Source organism: Mastigoproctus giganteus, chromosome 1, assembly GCF_048544385.1.
Source record: "Mastigoproctus giganteus isolate SK-2022 chromosome 1, ASM4854438v1, whole genome shotgun sequence".
Classification (NCBI taxonomy): Eukaryota; Metazoa; Arthropoda; class Arachnida; order Uropygi; family Thelyphonidae; genus Mastigoproctus; species Mastigoproctus giganteus.
Genome location: NC_143575.1, coordinates 53,978,350 through 54,001,087, shown reverse-complemented (window position 1 = coordinate 54,001,087; position 22,738 = coordinate 53,978,350). Strand labels below are relative to the sequence as shown.

Sequence of the window (22,738 nt, the reverse complement as noted above, 5' to 3'; positions counted from 1 at the left end):
AAATAAAAGGAAGACAAAAAACAGAGAACCCTAAGCCAACAATCTCAAGAAAACAAGCTGAAAATACTAACAAAACCAAATTGTGAATACATTTTTACATTGGAACTGTAGAGGATTCTGCAGCAATTTTGAAGATATCCATGATCTCCTATCACAGTACAATCCAAATAGTCTGTTTGCAAGAAACATATCTTAAACCTCAAAATAAAATAACACTAAAACATTACAATATATACAGAAAGGACAGGATTACCGACAGTGCAGCACATCTTAGTAAATTCCAGTATACCTACCCAACAGGTTCCCTTGCAGACCAATCTAGAGGTCATAGCAGTACGCATTGCAGTAAACTTTCATGTAACAGTCGCCTCCATGTGATAGTCCAACTACCCCCCTCCTTTATGTATCATGGGAAATACGAATGGCCATCATCCCTATGGGGAAATGTAAACATAGATAAAAGAGGTCAAATTCTAGAAAACCTACTAGATAAGCTCAACCTAACACTCTTAAATGATGGGACACCCACATATATACGTCTATTCACAGGAACTAGCACAGCAATAAACCTTTCTATATGCACTCCATCGTTATACCCTCTACTGTAGTGGGCAGCTCACAGTAATCCACTAGGTAGTGAAGATTTTCCAGTAAAGATTACTTTAAACGAACTGACCCCTTGTCAACTGGAAAGAACTACCAAAGTGGAGATTAGATAAAGCAAACTGGGCAAGATATAAGCAGCTGACCATATTAGAAGAGCAGCAAACCTGACAGGTTTCACTTGACACTGCAGTGAAATATGTAACTGATAAACTCCTCCATAATGTAAAACTAACAATACCAAACACCACTTCAAAGTTTCCTATATATCCAAACCCGTGGTGGAATGATGAATGTGCTCTAGCAAAATGAGCAAAAATCAAGGCATGGAATAATTTCCGAAGATACCCTACCACAACTAACCTGATTCAATTCAAAAAAGCAAGGGCAAACGTTAGGCACATTACTAAGGTCAGTAAAAAAGAATCTTGGATTCGTTTTGCATCTATAATTACTATAAATACAGACATTGGGAGGGTTTGGGACAAAATAAATAAAATAAACAACAAATACCAAAGAATTTCTCCTCCTTTTATAAAATGGAATGGAAAAGATATATCAAAGCCTGAAGACATAGCCAATGCTCTTGGTAGGACATTTGAAAAAATATCAAGCAGTACCTCCTATGAACCAGCTTTCCAAAACCATAAGGCAAATACAGAAACATATAAATTAAATTTCTCCAGTAAAAGTAAAGAATCCTATAACCAACCTTTCACTCTCAGAGAACTTCATGAAGCCATTTCAGAGACTAGGCAAAGTGCAGCTGGTCCAGATGAAATAGTATACATGATGGTACAACAATTATACTAGAAATCATTGATATCATTACTCTTGTTGTATAACAGGATATACCTAGAAAATTCCTTTCCGAATCAATGGCATCATGCAATAGTCTTATCCTTTCCAAAACCAAATAAAGATCCCACAAATCCAAGCCACTATCGCCCAATAGCTTTAACTAGCTGTCTTGGAAAAATACTTGAAAAAATGCCCAACTAATGTGGTTTTTAGAAAGCCATAACTTACTAAATACAGCTCATTGTGGTTTCAGAAAGAACAAGTCCACTTTAGACTTAATGATTAAAGCAGAAAACAACATAAGAAATGCTTTCATAAGAAAACAACATCTAGTAATGATATGTTTTGATCTAGAAAAGGCGTACGACACTGCATGGAGATATGGAATACTTAGAGACATTTATAACTTTGGAATGAGAGGACATCTTCCAATATACGGTAGACTCAATTTTCCTGGATAGATGGTTAAAAACAAATCCCAGATAATCATTTCCCAGTTAATCCAAAAATACAGAAGTCCCCGACATACGTAAGAGATACGATACAGGGCTTCTTACTTTGTCGAGTTTTACGTAACTCGGGAATGACTAATAACATATTGCTACTATATTATTATTGACAAATCTGAATTCAGCGTGATATGTGTTAATGTTTGGCCATTTTCATACATCCTTATTATTTTAATTTTCTGATCCAACTCGATCGCTTTCCTTTTCTTGTAGATTTACTAGCACCACTGTCACTTATTCTCTTAGTTGGCACCGTGATAACGGTCAAAATTAAATATTCTGTATAGAACTTCAAAGGGATAAGGTGAAAACTATCACCCCACACGAGCTCACATTTCACTAAAGCACTTTTCTGGAGGTCACTACCATAAAACAATAAAAACAATTTGCAGTTCCCAATTTATTGGGCTTTTCATGCATCTAATTATAAATGGGTAGTAAACTCGATCTTAAAACCCACAGAATTCCGATAGCTGGAATTCTGTGGGTTTTTACATTATTATGGTGAAGTGTGTGTCCCCTTCACTGAAATCTTCAGTCATATAAAAAAAAAAACCATAAATAAATTGTAAGAATCTTTTCTTCTTTCCTATTTTTTTGTTACTCCGTATCTTACTTATGCAATTTGTGCATGCTATGATTGTCAATATTGATTGCTTTTTTTTTTTTTTTAATTTTACAATCCTAAAAAAAAAAAAAAAAATTGAGTGAAAAAAAAATTCAAGTAAATCCATAGCTATGTAAATCGAGGACTTACTGTATCGAAAAATGTTCAGCAACCTACATAAAAAATATGGCAATAGATAGAAAAAACTTACCATGTACTACTCGTGTGTCCAATACAATGCTTCCCTTTATTTTTAACGATGCTGCATATGGTTTGGTGACCAACATTATAATGGTACTTTAAAGATTTAGCGGATATACCATTTTCAAACTTTTGAATAATTTCAAGTTTTTGTTTAAACTGAAAGCGCAATTCTTTTGCGTTTACCCATCATTTTTGCGATTTTTAAACAAAAAAAAAATATTTACTATAAAAAAAATTTCGACATTCCTGACATAAATAACGAAACAAAATTTGTCTTTTTTTGGTGCAACAGAATGCAACAATCGACACCACGCACTAAAACAAACTAAACATTTGTTGTTGTTTTTTGAGCAGTGGGTGTGAAAACAGCTGGGGTTGCAAGATAATAGGTACATTATCTCTCAATGACGACTTATAATGTCGCTTATTTACGACTTGCAAAACATCTGTTTATATCTATTCTAGTTATTACTTGAATTGTATGGTTTCTGGTTATTTTTATTTATTTATTTTTTTTTTTCTTTATTTATTTTTTTTTTATTTGTAGTTTTGAAGTGTCCTGGTTAATCCAATCCCAGTAAATTGAGTCTGCTGTATATCCGAAATTTTTTGCAACAATGAACTTTCCAAGTTAGGATATTAATCACACTATCGCAGGTCTTTATACAAGAAGAAGGAGTGTCACAGGGATCAGTACTCAGTGCTACCCTGTTTGCCATAAAAATCAACTCAATAGCTAAACAAATACCGAGTATCGTAGATGCAGAACTTTATGTTGATGATTTCAGCATTTCTTGTCACTCACAAAATATGTGAACAATAGAACACCAACTGCAATCAACAATCAATAAAGTAATAGCATGGACCCAAAACAATGGCTTCCGACTCTCTAAGCAAATGACAGTTGGAATGCACTTTTGTCGGAAAAGAAACTTACACCCAGACCCAGAACTAAAGCTAGGAGAAAAATTAATCCCAATAACATCAAGCACAACTTTTCTTGGACTAACCCTTGATAAGAAACTGACCTTTTTAGATCATATAAAACTCCTTAGAACAAACTGTCTAAAGAAATTTAATATCCTGAGAGTCATATCTGCAACAACGTGGGGAGCAGATAGGTACACTTTGTTACATCTGTATAGAACCTTGATAAGATCCAGACTCTATTATGGAGCACCAGTTTACAGCTCTGCAAGACCCAGTGCCTTAGGATGGTTAGATCCTATACACCTAGGGTGTCAAACTGGCGGCCCGCGACAAAATTTTTGTGGCCCACGATGCCCAAAAATAAAATGTTAAAATAAACAATTAAAAGTACCTATTTATAATTCTAGAATATAAGGATTAAAAAACCTCTGTAATAAATATAAAAATAATCATTTTAATTAATAATAATTAAAAAAAAGACTGGATCGATGGAGCCTTGATTAGAAAGAACTAAAAATATAAATAGTAATTTCAAATGAACGAAAATTTAAATTATTATCTTTAAATAACATTGTAACTTTTTAGTTTATTTCTTTAAAAATAAAATAGTTACATTTTATTTTTTTAAATATTTTTTAAATGGAGAAATCTTAATCTAAATTGCTTTTACATTTAAACTAATATTACAATATTGCAAATGCAGCACTTTTTATAATTTTATCGAAAAGATACTTCATTCGTACTAGTTTCTTTGTCAGGATCTGTTTTGTTGTGTGCGTTGTGTTTGCTATCTATAATTTAACAAATACCTAAGTAATCGTTTTTTTAATTTTATAATTTTAATTTCAACTATAGAATTTATATAGAAAATGTCGTTTTCAACCCCAGTCAAGAAAAGAAAAATTCATAATGAGGGAAGAAAATTCCAAGAAAAGTGGGAGCTGAACTATTTTTGTATGGAAGTGAACAGTAAAATTACATGCTTAATTTGTAAGGAAAATATTAGTGTTGCTAAAGAATACAACATTAAGCGGCATTATAACTCTAATCATAAGGAACAATATTCAGGCTTCGAAGGAAAAATAAGAGAAGAAAAATTAAAAACAATGAAGAAAACACTTCATAGTCAACAAGTATTTACAAAATTCATGAAAACTAATGAATCAGTAGTAAGAGCAAGTTATGAAATAAGCTATTTGTTAGCAAAACGTTCAAAATCGTTCACGGATGGTTCGTTAATTAAAGAATGTATGATAAAAGCAGCTGAAATCGTCTGTCCTGAAAAAGTGCAATCATTTTGCGATATTTCATTATCAAGAAATACAGTGGTAGAGAGAACTAGCAAAATGGCAGATAACATCAGTTCACAACTACAGGATATATCTACAGAAGTCTTGTTCTTTTCAATTGCGATTGATGAAAGTACAGATATACGAGATGTTGCTCAAGTTTCTGTTTGGAAGTTATCCCTCTTCTTGGAACTACGACTGGCGAAGATATTTTTGCTGCTGTGTGGAGCATTTTAGAAAAGTGTAAGCTTCCACTTGACAGACTTATGTCTGTAACAACCGACGGTGCTAAATCAATGACAGGTTAAAATTGAGGATTTGTGTCAAAATTGATTAGAAAATTACAAGCTGAGTACCCAGATAAACCGAAAACCATGGCTGTCCACTGCCTTATTCATCAACAGGTTCTGTGTTTAAAAACAATAAAAATGGACGATGTATTGAAAACAGTAACAAAAACAATCAACTTTATTCGAGCGAGAGCACTCAACCATCAGCAATTTACTTCTCTTCTTAAAGATTTAGAATCTGAATTCGACGATCTTCCTTATTATACAGAAGTTCGATGGTTATCATGCCACAAAGTTTTAAAGAGATTTTATATGCTTTTGGAGGAAATAACAGTTTTTCTTAAAATGAAAATGTATCAGTTATAAAAAATTCTTTGTGGATTAAGGATTTGGCATTTTTAATTGATATTACAAGCCACCTCAATAATCTTAACATTTCATTGCAAGGTAAAAATAAGTTAATAACGAACATGTACGACGCAATAGCAAGTTTTGTACAAAAACTAACAGGCGCCTCCGTAGCCAGGTGGGAAGGAGCAGCAGTACGTAGCACACGCTTCTTGATTAGACCAGGGTTCGAGCCCGTCACCACCAAATACGGAGCATGCGGAAAGGTCAGGGAATGACCACCGCACCAGAGCAATATGGCCTTAGTTGCTAATGCTCCTAAAAACCAAATAACAACAACAACAAAAACTAACGTTGTTTAAAAATCATTTAAAAAAAGATGTTTTGACCCATTTTCCTACTTGTTGAGCAGTTAAAAACATAAAATCAAAATTGCTCTTTCTCACAATGTTGTGACAAAATTGAGGAAATCAAAAATGAATTCGATAAGCGTTTTAATGATTTTAAAGAGTTAGAAGATATGTTTTCTCTTTTTGTTGGACCTTTTTCATTTGAAATCTAAAAAGCTCCCACTTTGATTCAACTGGAATTAATTGATTTCCAAAATGATTCATTTTTGAAAGACAAATGTCGAGAAGTAGGAATTCCAAAAATATATTCTTACTTAGGTGAAAAATACCCGGAAATTAAAAAGTTTGCTGCACAAATTATGTGCTACTTTGGGAGTACATACTTATGCGAGCAATTATTTTCATGTATGAAATTAAATAAAAGGCATATAGATCGAGATTGACAGATAAGCATCTTTCCGACATACTAAAAATTGTATGTTCCCAGTCTTTGACTCCTGATGTTGAAAAACTAGTAGAGGGTAAACGCTGGCAGGTTTCTGGGAAAACAAATTAATTATTTTCATAAATATATTGAATATTTAATTTTTAAATAAAAATAATAATATAACAATTATATATACTAAAACCAAAGGAGCGCAAGGCAGCCAAAGTAACACACCTCTATTAGTTACAATTTATTAGGAAACGTTTCGGAAATTGTTATTGTTACAAAATCCATCTTCAATCTTTGTAGCAATTTCCGAAACGTTTCCTAATAAATTGTAACTAATAGTGGTGTGTTACTTTGGCTGCCTTGCACTCCTTTGGTTACCAGTTCATCAACAGCCACTTTACGCCCATTTCTTCACTATACATACTAAATTCTAAATTACTTGTATTCTGTAGATCTGAATAAAAATTTAAATGTTAATTACATATGAGCTTTAATTATCCTGATTATGCTACTGAATCCTGAATCAATATATAATATTTAAGAAAATTTTATGTGGTCCACGAAAATCATACCATCACACAAAATGGCCTGCGACAGAAATGAGTTTGACACACCTGCTATACACCATAATGTACTACATATAGCCCTAGGAGCGTATCGTACATCTGCGGTCCAAAGTCTCTATGCTAAAGCCTATGAACCACCACTCTACCTCAGAAGACAAGTACTACTTTTATCTTATGCAGCTAAAATAAAGTGTATTCCAAATCATCCTGTGTACAAAATATTATATGCACCAATATGGGAACATATGTACAGAATACATCCAACAGCAAACATACGCATCAAGGAGCTACTTCTAATTTGGTCTCTTGATTTCAACAAGACGTGTATATATGTTTTATTTTATGTCAACATCAAAAAGACGTGTATATATGTTTTATTGACTACGAGAAAGCCTTCGATTCAGTAGACCACGACCGCCTAATTGACCGACTGAGAAAACTTGGGCTTGAAAACAATGATATCAACTTTATTACAACTCTCTACTGGAATCAAACAGCCCGGCTTCGCTATGACAACGATCTGACAGACCCAATTCCAATAAAAAAAGGCGTCCGGCAAGGCTGTCCATTATCTCCCATTCTTTTTAACATCTATTCGGAAATGATCTTCGACCAAACACTGGCTGACAAGAACATCGGCATAAAAGTTAACGGACACTACATCAATAACTTAAGATATGCCGATGACACAGCACTAATAGCGGATTCAGAACAAGATTTACAGACCATCTTGAACGAAGTGGACATAGAAAGCCAAGCATGGGGGCTACGAATCAACAAAAAGAAAACAAAGGTGATGAAGGTCAGCAGGACTGCAAGCAAAATCACGATCAAACTAAACAACGAAAAATTAGAGCAAATACACCGCTTCAAGTATCTCGGAGTGCTCATTGATGACCAGCTGAACCATGAGGCCGAAATCAAAAGCAGAATTGAACAAGCCAGGCAGGCATTCACCAAATGGAGAACCCTCCTCACCGACAGAAGCTTGAACATCGTGCTCAAATTACGCACATTGAAATGCTACATCTGGCCAATACTGCTCTACGGTGTAGAAACCTGGACTCTAACATCAGCCACTACAAAAAAGCTCCAGGCCTTCGAAATGTGGCTCTACCGAAGAATGCTGAAAATTCCGTGGACAGCCAAGATAACCAACGCACAGGTCCTGCAGGACATGCACACGGAACGGGACCTGCTCAAAACCATCATCAGCAGGAAATGCAAATACCTAGGTCACATCGCTAGGAACCAACAAAAATATCACCTACTACCACTCATCCTGGAGGGAAAGATCGAAGGCAAGAAATGCCCAGGCAGACCGAAAATGGCATGGCTAGATAACATCAACACCTGGCTTCACATGACAACAGCACAAATTCTACACGCAGCGCTAGACAGAGAACAATATCAAAACGAAGTCGCAAACGCCATTCGGCAGCATTAAAGAAGAAGAAGAAGAAGAAGATTTCAACAAATTAGCTAGCATACAAAATGCACCAAGACCTCCTTGGGATACAATATCGCCAGTCTGTGATACCTACTTCCATAACTGGGGAAGATATTCCCTACCAGGAAACAGCTTTCAACAAACTACATGATGCCTATCTAAAGAAATATCCACACTATACACAAATATATACGGATGGATCGAAAACTGATACAAAAGTAGGCACGTCAGCAGTTTTCTCTGATACTACAATAACCCAAGTTCTCCAACAGAATGTACCATCTTTTCAGCTGAATTACAAGGTGTGAAGTTAGCATTGGACTGAATATGGCACCAAAGGTTAACCCATAGTCTGATCTTCACAGACTCCCTCAGTGTAATGCAAGCAATACAGTGCGACTCAAAGAACTTCCATCTGACTTTGAGACAAATTCAAGTCACTCTAAACAAACTGATTAAAAGAAAACATGTTACCTTTTGTTGTATTCCTGGACAGGAATTAAAGGAAATGAACAAGCTGACCATGCAGCAAAGACAGCAACAGGCATCATACCATCAACCACCAAAGTACCATTTACAGACTACAGATGTTACATCAAAGTGAATTACAGCAAGGGACAATGGCAAAAAATATGGAATGAACAAACCTATAATAAACTTTTTCAAATTAAACCAGTTTTAAAACAGTGGAAAACCAGTGAAAGACAGGTCCGGAAAGATGTAGTAACACTTGCCAGGTTAAGGATAGGACACTCATATCTTACTCATTCCTATCTACTTGAGCCGAAGAACTGCCTCAGTGTAATCAGTGCCATGTACAACAAACAGTTTACTAGTAGATTGTCCAGCTTTTAAAACCAAAGAAAAATAGTCTTTAAGTCTAAAACTAAGGTCACTGTTGAACAAAAGCCGAGAATTAGGGTTGAATTTGAAAGTGTCTGCAATTCTGCCCAGACACGATAGGAGGGAGTATATGATGAGAGCCTTGTCGATCAATTCGGCCCTGGAAAGATTGTGCAAGGCTCAAGGGGTAGAATTTTTTTCAGCCTGGACTGTACTTGTTAACAGGAGAGATTGCTTCTACAGGGATGGGATACACTTAAATAGAAAGGGTGCAAGAATATTTGCTGATGCTATCGAAGCAGTGTTAGGTGGGTCGGAAAACTGCTAGCTTGGGGGGAGACAAAGACCAATAGATTGACAGTAGCCACTGGCAGAGGTGAAAGAGATTCTTGCACTGCTTCTATTAGAATGAGCAGAAGCCTGAAAAACAAGATGCATGGTATTTCAGAGACTGCTGGGAGCCATTGCGGTACAAGTAAACACATGGGTTGTGTTAGGGTAGCTAAGAATAGAAACAGGTGCAGGTATACTTGCGTGTACACCAATGCTAGGAGTTTAGTAAATAAATTTGATGAATTTGAGGTATTGCTCAAAACATCAAAGGCAGATATTGTTGGGATATCAGAGACGTGGTGTCACACAGATATAAGGGATGCAGAACTGCAGTTTGGGGAGTACAACGTCTACAGAAAGGATAGACAGGATAGGAAGGGAGGAGGGGTTATGCTATTAGTTAAGAAACACATAAAAACCAAGGAAGTGAAGCCAGTCGACATCGCTGGACAGTGCAGTGTTGAGTCAGTTTGGTGTGACATAAGCATTGGAAGATCAAAATTGAGAGTAGGAGTGTGCTATAGGCCTAATGACTCTGATGAGTATAATAAGGAACTGTACAGGGAAATAGAGTGGGCCAGTAAATCAGAGAGTCTTATAATGGGAGATTTTAATTTCCCTGATATTGACTGGAATTTGGGGGCTGGTTACTCACACACTAGCAGGGCTTTTGTGGATTTATTGGATGATTGTTTTCTACATCAGCATGTTCGGGAGGCAACTAGAGGGAGTAATACTCTTGATTTGATTATCAGCAGTGATTCTTCATGCATTAAGAATCTGCAGATAAATGAACCACTAGGTGGCAGTGATCACAGTGTGCTGAAGTGGGATTTACTGAAAGAGGTAACTACCATTAGGGGTAAAGGGAAGGGTTATTGCTTCCGTAAAGGCGACTACGATGGACTGAGACAGTATTTAAATTCTATACAGTGGGACCAACTGATGATGTTACCAACAGCAAATTCAAAATGGGAAGCATTCAAAGAACTTATCTTGGAAGCTACTAGGCTTTACATACCAACTAAGAAATATTGTTCAAGGTTTAGGCCAAAATGGATGTCAGATGAACTAATGGGGCATATGGCAGAGAAGAAAAATGCATGGGATACTTACAAATTAACACATGACACAGAAGCCTATGATAGATACAAGTTGATATGCAACCAAGTTACAAAGGAGGTTAGGCAGGCGAAGGCAGATTACGAGAAATCCTTGGCAAGGGATGCAAAGAAAAACAGCAAAGAGTTCTTTACTTATGTAAACTCTAGAAGGAAGGGGATGAATCAGATTGGTCCACTTGATATTGATGAGTCAACTGTTGAAGATCCTGCTCAGGTAGCTAACAAACTAAATGAATATTTTGCATCGACATTCACACATGAGGAGTTATTCACCAAGGGGAATGCCAGAGGTGTATTCATCTCTAGCAGTAAGCTACAGAATCTTGAAATAACTGGGAGTAAAGTGGAGGAGAAACTGTTGAAGATAAACACAAGAAAGGCACCCGGGGTAGATGGGATCTATCCAGTTATATTAAAGGAGGCAGCAAAGGAAGTAAGCAAACCCTTAGCCATAGTTATGAGAGCTTCCTTGGACTCAGGGGAGGTACCCATGGACTGGAAATGTGCAAATGTGACCCAAATTCACAAAGGAGGATCAAAGGCTGAAACAAGTAATTATAGACCTGTGAGCTTAACTTCTGTTCCAGGAAAATTAATGGAGGCACTGGTTAAAGAAGCACTGCAGGATCATTTAGACAAGACTTCAGTTATAGCTCAGACACAGCATGGTTTTGTTAAGGGGAAGTCTTGCCTGATTAACTTGATTGGATACTATGATGCAGTCACAAAAGAGCTGGATGCAGGGAATAACTTTGATATTATATACTTGGATCTTAGAAAGGCTTTTGATACTGTTGCACATGGAAGACTGCTACACAAATTGGAGCAGTGTGACATTGGAGGCAAATTGCTGCTATGGATAAAGGGGTGGTTGAGGGGGAGAAGACAGAGAGTGGTAATCAATGGACACTGCTCATCGTGGACTGATGTTATTAGTGGAGTCCCTCAGGGCTCAGTGTTGGGTCCATTGTTGTTTTCTGTATTTATAAATGATATTGATGATGGTATATCAAGCTTAATGTCCAAGTTTGCAGATGATACAAAGGTTGGCAGGGTTGTCAAGGACACTACTGACACTATGCTGCTGCAACAGGATCTGGAAAGGTTGAGCAGATGGGCTTCGAGGTGGCAAATGAAGTTTAACATTGACAAATGTAAAGTACTACACATGGGAAACAGCAACCCCAGAGCAACGTATCAACTCTGTGGTACTACACTGACAGTGGTAGAGAATGAAAGGGACTTGGGGGTGGTTGTGCAGGCAGATATGAAGTTCTCTGAGCAGTGCAGACGGGCTGCAAGAGTAGCTCATGGAGTATTGTCAATGATGTACAGGAATTTTTCCAGCAGGGATAAGGAGGTGATTGTTCCATTGTATAAGGCAATGGTCAGGCCACACCTAGAGTACTGTATACAGGTCTGGAGGCCTCATTTCAAGAAGGATGTAGAGCTGCTGGAACGAGTACAGAGAAGGGCAACAAGATTAGTGAATGGAACAAAGGGGTGCTCTTACGAAGAAAGGCTTAAGTTTTGCAAATTACAGTGTCTGGAGACTAGGCACCAGCGAGGTGATCTGATAGAGGTGTATAAAGCCTTGAATGGTTTAAGCATGCTCAATGCTGATGGGATTCTTCCTCTAGCTCAGAAAAATCACCTGAGAGGGCATAAATTGAAATTGAGGAAAGACAGATGTAGGATAGACGTGCGGAAATTTGCCTTTAGCCAGCGGGTGGTTGGTTGGTAGAACAGACTGCCATCCCTTGTGGTGGAGGTTGATAGCCTAAATAAGTTTAAGGCTCAGCTGGACAGGTATTTTGAACGAACAGAGGGGTGAAGTGGAAGTGGTTATTTTTATTTATTTATGTTACTTTTTTTTTTTTTTTTTGGCTGATGCTGCATAAGCTTGCTTTCTTGCATCAAATGCCTCTACTAATGCTAATATTCAAGATGCTTTTGTTTTGGCAAACATTTTAAGTGAAGAAAGTAATATACAAGAAATCTTTCACTACCTAAGATTAATAGGCTTGTATAATCAGATAAAAAAAAAAAAAAAAAAAAAAAAAATGAATACAATTGAACTTCATCTCCAAATAAAGTCAGGTGTTAATTTGAACTACTATTGCAAGAGACCACACTTGAAAATTACAAAACCATGAGAGGTGCATTATGGCTACAGAAGTCAATGTGCCAACAACTAACAAAACAACAACAACCAGGAGTTAAAAACAATACAGATATCATTTAAAATGTATAACATAAAAATTACATTTTAAATAATGTGCAACATTCAATATCAAACGAAACATTCACATTGAGAATAAAGTATACACTCTACTTTTAGCATATTTCTTGAGCAAGCATGCTCTTGGAGTGACAATAATGTGGGCAATTGTACATTTAGACTGCATTGAGAGAAATGCAGAAAATACACGGTTGATATTATTATTTAGACCATTTGAGCATGGAGCCCTGTTCTATAGAACCGGTTGAACGTGCTTATGGCCACCACTGGACACACATACACAGGTAGTTGCAAAATGTGAAAAAGGCTTTTAATTCAAAACTTAATACATAATACTGCCTTTAGACTATAAGACAGCTTTTCTCAACAATTTGTTCCAAATTCTAGTATCAGTTAGAATTTTCCTCCATTCTTCCTGAAAAGTAGTTACCAGAGCCAGTTTGAAAGAAGACTGTTTGGTCATAGTGCTCCAGTTTAATAGATTATTTACTGGAGTTGAGATCTAGGCTCTGAACCACCCAGTCCAACTTTTTAACATCATTGTTCACAAATCAGTCCTGTAATAACCCTTACTGGATGACATGTAGCATCATCATGCTGACTGCCAGAGCCCACTTCTGTAGTACTACCACAGTGTAAGTAGCACAGAATTGTCCAATGCATCCAAGTAGGTGATGAATTCTGATTTTGGGCACTACCACCACCACTGATGTTTCAGCTGGTTCAGATAAGTCTGAACCAGCTGAAACATCTCCATACCATCTGTCTCCACTAAACTTTGTGGTTGAAAATACAGTTTTTCATCAGTGACTGTGACAGTAGGCTTATGTGCAGTTGCCTAACCATTGAAGTCAAGGCTGTGCAGCACTATATGGACGGTTAGTATATTGATGGATGTTCCTGTAGCCTCTTGTACCTGCCTATGTGATGTTTTTTGCAGATAACATGCATTTAAATACCAACTACCCTCTTTACGGTGTTTGTCAAACACATTTCATGAGTTCGTGAGGTCATCTATTTTTTCCTTTTTTTTTTTTTTGTATCACCTGTAATCTTCCACCTTTGAATAACATCTACCTTTTGGAAGTTTCAGACAAGCCACAGTTTCATCTAACTGCTTTCCTGGTGAAAATATATGATCTTAACCAGAACCTGCACTGCCTTTTAAAATACTGCTGCTACACAGGCAGACTCATATGATTTATATTGGTATGTCTGAGCCAATGTGCAGGGGACTAGTGTCGTAGCATACAGTATTCGTGAAAGGGTTTCCAAATACTTTTGGCTATATGCTGTATATATTCTGCATGTGTATATGTAACTAAATACTTTCTTGCCTTCATAACTAACATGTTTCACTTCTTTGTATGCTTTCTTGCACCATCACATATTTCCTTCTGAAATATAATTTCCAAAACTGTATATGCAATACTCAAGGTATCCTTGCTTGAGTATATGCAATACTCAAGGTATCCTTAACCACTGATTTATGCCACAGAATAATAAAATAATCATGTGTTTACCTTGGCATCTGTTTACACTACAGAAAACTTATTCACATCAGATTATATTTTTCTTTAATTATCATGTATTTGTTTTCTATAAAATAAATTAACTAAAAAATCAGGAAAATATTGCTTCCAAGAAAAATATTGCTTCCCAAGAAATATGTTAACCTTACATTTAACATTTATGAACCTTAATTGCATTTCATATCATCTGAATAAGTTATCTTCATCTAGTTGAAACAATGTTCCCTGGTTATTCTTGCCAACAACCAATCTGACACACATTTCATGTGTCTCTAAATTTGGTAAATGGCAAGAATAACCAGAGAATAACCAGTTGGTATCATTGGAAAACTTATACATCAAAACTATAATATATTTATCAATGTCATTAACAAATACCTAAAATGGGCACCCAAATCTAAACCACGTGGACCTCTCTTATTTCATCATTCTATTTATAACCACTTAGTTATTCTTTTAAATCCTGTAGATATGACTAAAAACACTACTCCAACTTTGAAGACAGAGCACTGCTATTAAAATACATTATTTCAAAATATATAAGATCAATTTGACAGGAAATTGAAGGCCATTGTCAAATTTACTAAAATATTTTTAGACTAAACTTCTTAATAAGGGACAAAGTTATTTCTGGATGGTCTGTGCTCACAAGAAGTAAAGTGACACTTAACAATCTCCACTCTCTTTTATACTAATAATAATAAGGTTCAATTTAGTGTACCATGAACAAGATTACATTTATTAACCGATGTAAATGATGTTATTTACACATTTACACACACTCGTGGACCTTTACATGTCCACGAGTCCGAAATTGTGTATGGTCTACATAAATATAGCATTATTTATAGCATTAGGGTTTAACTTCATTTCAAGTATTTCGGCTATTAAGAGTTTTGTATATTCATATTGTGTATTAATTATTCTTGCCTCATTAAAAAGAAACACATGGTTCTCATGGATGACATGAAAGGAAAGTTCAGATGCACCTGTCCTTTTTGCCTTAACAGATACCTGGTGTTGTTGTATTCGCATTGAAAGATAATTTTGGGTAGAACCAATATAAAAAGAGTTACATTCCCCACATGCAATGTTATAGACTATGTTGGTACGTTCCATATTAACAACTGTAGTATTCTTCCTCATCTTCAATACTGTGTGAAGTTTACTTATGGGTTGTGCAACAATTTTAAATACTGTGTTTTTAAAAATACTAATGAATTGTTTATACCACTGTTGTACATAAGGAACTTTAATAAAATATTTTTGTGTAATGTTTTTATTATTAAGTGAAACCATTTCTGATTTTTGTTTCACCTGTCATTGAATATTCTCTGTTGTACCTAATGTATATCCCCTGGTCAAAAATCTTGTAGAGAGTTCCTTAAGTTCGTTATTAAGAGATTCCTGTGTAGAACTACATTTGTAAGCCTTATAGAATTGGTTAAAAATGATACTCCTTTTATAAGTAAAAGAGTGATAACTTGAATTATGTAAAAATTTTCCTGTGTTTGTTGGTTTGCGGTATATTTTAAAATGTATGTTGACCCTAGTTAACGTAAAATTAAGAAAATTTATAGATTTTCTCCCGGTTTTTCATCTTCTAAGGCAAACCTAAGTCTCGTTCGAATTTTGTCAAATGAATCCATGACATTAATTACAATAGCTTTATGAGAAATGACCAGGATATCGGCAAGGTACCTACCATAAAGTGTCAGGTTTGGAATATACATAAATGTAATTGTTCAATATTGTTAAGGTAAATTTCTGCGACAAGGCCACTAAGGTTTAATCCCATCAGGAGTCCAAAAATTTGTCCATAGATATTCGATTGAAATTCAATGTAATTGGCTTGAATGAGAAATCTGATTAAATAAAATATTTCAGTTTTTGGTAACTTGGTTTTATTCAATATTATTTAATAAAATATGAAATTTAATAAAACCAATAAAACCTAGACCTTTGGCAGCTCATTCTCTGGATTTAACTCCCTTGCATTTTTTTTGCTTGGGGTTTCATAAAATCAAAGGTTTATTGCAAGAAGATTCAAGATTCACCTGATCTTAGACAACACATTTGGGAGACAGTACAGGAAATTACCCCTGAAATACTTGCAGATGTGTTCTGCAATGCAGCTGAGTGTTTTAAAATTTGCAGGGACACTGATGGTACATGTGTGGAAAGCAATAATTAAATTCTTGACCTTTATATATAATAATTTTTTTCTGTTTCACACTTGGATATTGTATAAAAATAAACTTGTAATCATGCTATTAAGTCATTTGTCTCAAATTCATGGATTTCACCAAAATATGCAGAGACATTTGGGACACCCTGTATATACATAAAGTGAAAAAGAAGGGAAAAAAAATGAGGGATATAAAGAGCAATAGACGGTAACAAAAAAATCCATATATAATAAGAGATAAATAATTACAAATTTGATAAAATAATTACAAAATTAACAAAATAAGGATGTTGCCATATAACTTGCAAAACTGGCCTCTTGTGGACTGTAAAGTTCACAAGCCATTTTAAATCCCTCCTTTTATCCTTTTAACTTTTTTTATTTTGTTCAAAATTTTATTTTCATTTATTTCGGTAACAAAAAATTTTATTCTCCTTTTTATTTCTGTTTATGCTTTTTACCCTTTGGCTTGTGGTTTACGTCAGAAATGAAGACACATTGCTTTTTTTTTGCTTGCAATCCTAGCTGTTGACACCTGACAAGAGGCCAATTTTGTAAGTTGTGCAGCAACATCCTTATTTTGTCAATTTTGTAATTATTTATCTCGTATTACACCTTTTTTTATTACCTTCTATCACTCTCTATTGCCCTCTTTTTTTTTTTTTTTCACTTTATTGTCCATGCTTTGCATTTGCTGCCTTTAACTGTTAGACTACTTCCTCTTTTTTCCATTTTTCTACCTTCTTTTTTTCCACTTTCTTGTTATTCATTCAATGTGCGTGCATATGTGTGTGTATATTTATCTTGTTCTTGTTAAGGCTTTACACAAGATGACAATGAAAACAGCATGTAGTCAAGTATGCTCTTCCTTCTAGTTGTAACTATTTTCTATATTCTTTCTGGTTGCCTATTTTATAGTTGATATTTAGATATTATTTTAACATATGAAAGTATCTAACAAATTATCTATGTATTCTCAACCACACCAATTCTAAATGAAAGCGCATTATCATGTATTCAAATAAAAATTTCTCTAATAGCACCTACTTTGAGCTTCATATATTATGGAGATTTTATATGCATACTTGAAACCACTGGAGTTCCTTATTCAAAACATGGAAATTAATTCGCAAATTTCTGCCCACACTGCTTTGTAGCTGGTTCTGGAGGCTCCTCCTCCTCTCCAGAACAGGATGTATTTGAGTCTGTGGACAAATTTTCTGCTTCATATTAAGCAATTAAGCATTTTCTTTTCTCTCTCTCTCTCTCTCTCTCTCAATTATGCTGGACTTTCAAGAGAAGAGAATTTATGGATTATCACATATAAGGGCCTGTTCATACAGTCTTCTGTATATCATTGAAGCAGATATCATAAAAATTTTGAGCTAGGATTTTAGACCTTGTTCACCCTTATTCTGCTGCTCTAGAGGCGCTTCCAGTACTCTGAAATCTCATCCAAGCCTGCAATTTCTTCTTCACTTGAAACCACTCTTACAGGTAGCACAATTGATGTAATCATCATCCTCCTCCCCACACCAGGTGGACAAGACATGAGTTCAAAAAACCCCTCAGTGATGCAAGGAATTTTTATAAGCCATTTTCACAATATGGCTGAGTTAGTCAGTCTCAGGTGAGAGTAGCTTAGTTTTTTCTTCCACCAGCAAACAGGAAGATTGACCACAGAACACACACACAAAGTAACCCCAGGGACTCACATCTGGTGAGTATGGGCTTGGCACACCCAGGGTCCTCAGCTGGATATCATCATTCTTCTCTTTCTTGGTGATTTCCTTCTACTTTTCTCTCTCTCTCTCTCTCTCTCTCTCTCTCTCTCTCTCACACACACACACACACACACACACACACACACACACACACACACACACACACACACACACACACACACAGGGTAACTCAAATTTTTTTTTTGGCTGGTGCAGCATAAGCCTCAGGCTTCCTTGCACCATATGGCTAATAATAATAATAATTTACAGCCATAATATATACAGAGCAATATGGTCTAATTCACTGATGCATCTAAAACCCTACTACAAAAGCAGTTGAAACTCATCTGGGTAACTCACCTAGATAGCCTCCATCTCAATAGCAACTGGTTATCCATCCTATTGCTCTGTGTAAAATCATGTAAAAAAATTTCCTTTTTAATCTTGTTTTACTAGCAAAATGTTTTGATAATATCAGCAACAGTGTGTCTCAGGTATGGTTTGGTGGAACTTGATTTTAGAAAAGAGTTTTCAGTTTTATAAAAGTAATTTTGTAACAGATGATTTCATGATGATATGAATACAGGACATTTAGTGTTTACATTCTTCCATATGAAAAAATCACAAAAAAAACAACTATTTTTATCTTTAATTTTAAAAACTGGTACATTGTTAAAATTTATTTTTTTTAACCCTTTTGAGGTTTACCAATTTGCAATTTTAATAGGTTCTTAGAGGTCACAATGGATCTGTTCAGGCAGTGGAATTTAGCCCAAATGGAGTACACATTGTTTCTTCTTCGCTTTCTGGAGAGGTTGTTATCTGGTCTGCTCTCCGAGGAGTACAGGTAAAATAAATATATATAAAACATTATACGAAATAATTAAAGAGATGAAAATTGAGAATAAAAAGAAATAAAGAATCAAGAAAGTATTACTTATGAAAAGAAATAAACATTTAATAAATCCATTAATGGATTTATTAAGATGTTATTTTTTTATGAAATAGTAAGTTTTAATGTAAGGTAACAAACCAGAGCCTTTAACTACAGAAACTCAGTTGTCAAATTACACCTGCATTATTATACATTAAAATATCTCTAAAATAGTTTTCAGTAATTCATTAGTATGAATTTATGTATTCCTTAATATATGTATGCTGCTTGTTAAAAAAATTTCTTATGATATTTTCCTTTTTCTAGATTTATAGACTTGTAGGTCATACATTACCAGTTAATGGTATAGCTTTCTTTGGTGATAAACTTTTAACTGCCAGTAGTGATTGGACACTTAAGGTGAGTGTCCTTGCTTAATTCATTATTCTTAATTAAATAATTTTATTTATAATAGTAACACAAAACTTATTTTGAACCTTTTCTTTAAAAATAAGTAAAAATTTTTAAAGGTTGAGAAGATGAAAGAAGATACTTCTTGACATTAGACAATAACTTCTGTAGATTGTAATTTTCTAATCAGGAAATACATATGAAGGAAGGTTGTACAAGAAAATGGAAGTTGGTTGAATAAATGAGGAAAAAGAAAAGTTGGTTCTGTGAGTTTGAGGTTGAACAGTAAAAGGATGTTGACTGGTTGCAGCACATGTTCGCTTTGGAAGAGAGAGAGCAGGAATTATAGAAGCCAATTCAGAAGAACAGTTCCCGTGGAAGTATCTATAGTAAAAGCATGCAGCAGAAACAGAATATCTATGAGACAGAGAGCGGAGAAACTCTGTTAGACATGAGTCATTAAATAATGTAACTGCCATCTTTTGAATGGAATTTAGCAGGAATTTTGAATGGAATAAAATCCAAGGAAGTGAAGCCAGTCGACATCGCTGGACAGTGCAGTGTTGAGTCAGTTTGGTATGACATAAGCATTGGGAGATCAAAATTGAGAGTAGGAGTGTGCTATAGGCCTAATGACTCTGATGAGTATAATAAGAAACTCTACAGGGAAATAGAGTGGGCCAGTAAATCAGAGAGTCTTATAATGGGGGATTTTAATTTCCCAGATATTGACTGGAATTTGTGGGTTGGTCACTCACACACTAGCAAGGCTTTTGTGGATTTATTGGATGATTGTTTTCTAAATCAGCATGTTCGGGAAGCAACTAGAGGGAGCAATACTCTTGATTTGATTATCAGTAGTGATTCTTCATGCATTAAGAATCTGCAGATACAGGAACCACTAGGTGGCAGTGATCACAGTGTGCTGAAGTGGGATTTACTCAGGGAGGTAACTACCATCAGGGGTAAAGGGAAGGGTTATTGCTTTCGTAAAGGCGACCACGATGGTCTGAGACAGTATTTAAATTCTATACAGTGGGACCAACTGATGATGTTACCAACAGCAAACTCAAAATGGGAAGCATTCAAACAACTTATCTTGGAAGCTACTAGGCTTTACATACCAACTAAGAAATATTGTTCAAGGTTCAGGCCTAAATGGATGTCAGATGAACTAATGAGACATATGGCAGAGAAGAAAAATGCATGGGATACCTATAAATTAACATGTGACACAGAAGCCTATGATAGATATAAGTTGATCTGTAACCAAGTTAGAAAGGAGGTTAGGCAAGCGAAGGCAGATTACGAGAAATCTTTGGCAAGGGATGCAAAGAAAAACAGCAAGGAGTTCTTTACTTATATAAACTCTAGAAGGAAGGGGATGAATCAGATTGGTCCACTTGATATCGATGGTTCAACTGTTCATGATCCTGCTCAGGTAGCTAACAAACTAAATCAATATTTTGCATCTACATTCACACATGAGGAGTTATTCAGGAAGGGGAATGCCATAGATGAAGTAAACACTGGCAGTGAGCTAGATGATATTGTAATAATTGAGAGTAAAGTGGAGGAGAAATTGTTGAAGATAAATACAAGAAAGGTGTACATTGGTGTACATGGCTGTGTTAGTTACCCTAACACAGCCCATGTATTTATTTGTTCCGCTATGACTCCCAACAGTCCTAGAAATCTCCATTGCCTTGCTTTCCATGCTGCTGGTAATTCCAATAGAAGCAGTCCAAGAATCACTTTTGCCTCTGCTTGCGGCCGCTGTTAACCTTTAATCTGTGTATCTCCCCAAGCTTGCAGTTTTCCGACCCACCTAACATCAGCAAATATTCTTGCACCCTTCCTATTTAAGTGTACCCCATTCCTGTAGAAGCAGTCTCTCCTGTGAACAAGCACAGACCAGGCTGAAAAAATTTTACCCCTTGAGCCTTGCACAATCTCTCCAGCACCGAATTGATCCACAAGGCCCTCATCATATACTCCTTCCTGTTGTGTCTGGGCAGATTTGCAGACTCTTTCACATTCAACCCTAACTTGCGACTTTTTTTCCAACATTGACCTGTACTTGTTGAGTAAATCTGCATATCTCTTACTCTTAATGTCATTAGTTCCAATGTGTGCAACAATATCACCTTTTGTGCCCTTAAAAGATGATATCTGCTCTACAACATCATCAACTTTTGCCCCTGGCAGACATAACCCTTGTCCTGTTCAACCTATCGTTCTAGCATAGTATATTCCCCATCCCTGCCAATAGAGTCACCAACAATAACTAGTTCCTTTGGGAACAGTGCATTCTGCCTTGGAGATTGCCTCTGGGTTACCTGATGCACAGGATTCTGCTCTGCCATTGAGATCGGGAGCTGAGAGCTTGATGGGCCCCTAATGTTAATTTCTTAGAGGGCATTTACCCTACACCTCAAGCTCTCATAGATGGCCATCAGAATGCTGAGTTGGTGCCTAATTTCTTGACACTCTTAGGCATCTAGCACACACACAAAGCCATCCTCCTTGGCTAGATCATGTTCTGTTTTAGAAAGTTCAGCAAAAATTTCACATTTTGCGCATTTTTTGAGACTGTGATGAATTGGAGAATTGACCCCTTCATTTCTCCCCTGAGTCACAGCACTGTTGCTAGTCTGGGTCATGATTTCCACTTAAATACAGTTTAATTAACAATGGAATTTAATAAGATTAATAAATATTTTTTATTAATTCATAATACTATACTAAGCTAACAGATTCCAAATACACTGCTTCTTATTACATTATCTAGTTTTACGTTATACCTTACGATATCAGTTCGAGATATATACGTTGCGAAAAATATTGTTAAAAAATTATTATTGAAAAATATTATTATTATTATTATTAGCCGTATGGTGCAAGGAAGCCTGAGGCTTATGTTGCACCAGCCAAAAAAAAATTTCTGAATTATCCTGAGATAGAGAGAGAGAGAACAAGAGTCAGAAATAGAAGGGAATCACCAAGAAAGAGAAGAACGATGATATCGCTCACGACCCTGGGTATACCAAGCCCATACTCACCAAATGTGAGCCTCTGAAGACT

At 35.8% G+C, this 22,738-nt stretch overlaps 1 protein-coding gene across 3 annotated transcripts in view; it reads left to right on the top strand.

Annotated features, from left to right (window-relative positions):
* Positions 1-22,738, top strand: part of LOC150090805 (telomerase protein component 1-like) — an 827,340-nt gene that overhangs the window by 629,860 nt on the left and 174,742 nt on the right. For all 3 annotated transcript variants that reach the window (XM_090372947.1, XM_090372938.1, XM_090372956.1), the window contains exons 36-37: positions 19,097-19,216; positions 19,571-19,663. In XM_090372947.1, the coding sequence (XP_090229073.1) occupies positions 19,097-19,216; positions 19,571-19,663 (213 nt within the window). The remainder of the gene's footprint in view (positions 1-19,096; positions 19,217-19,570; positions 19,664-22,738) is intronic.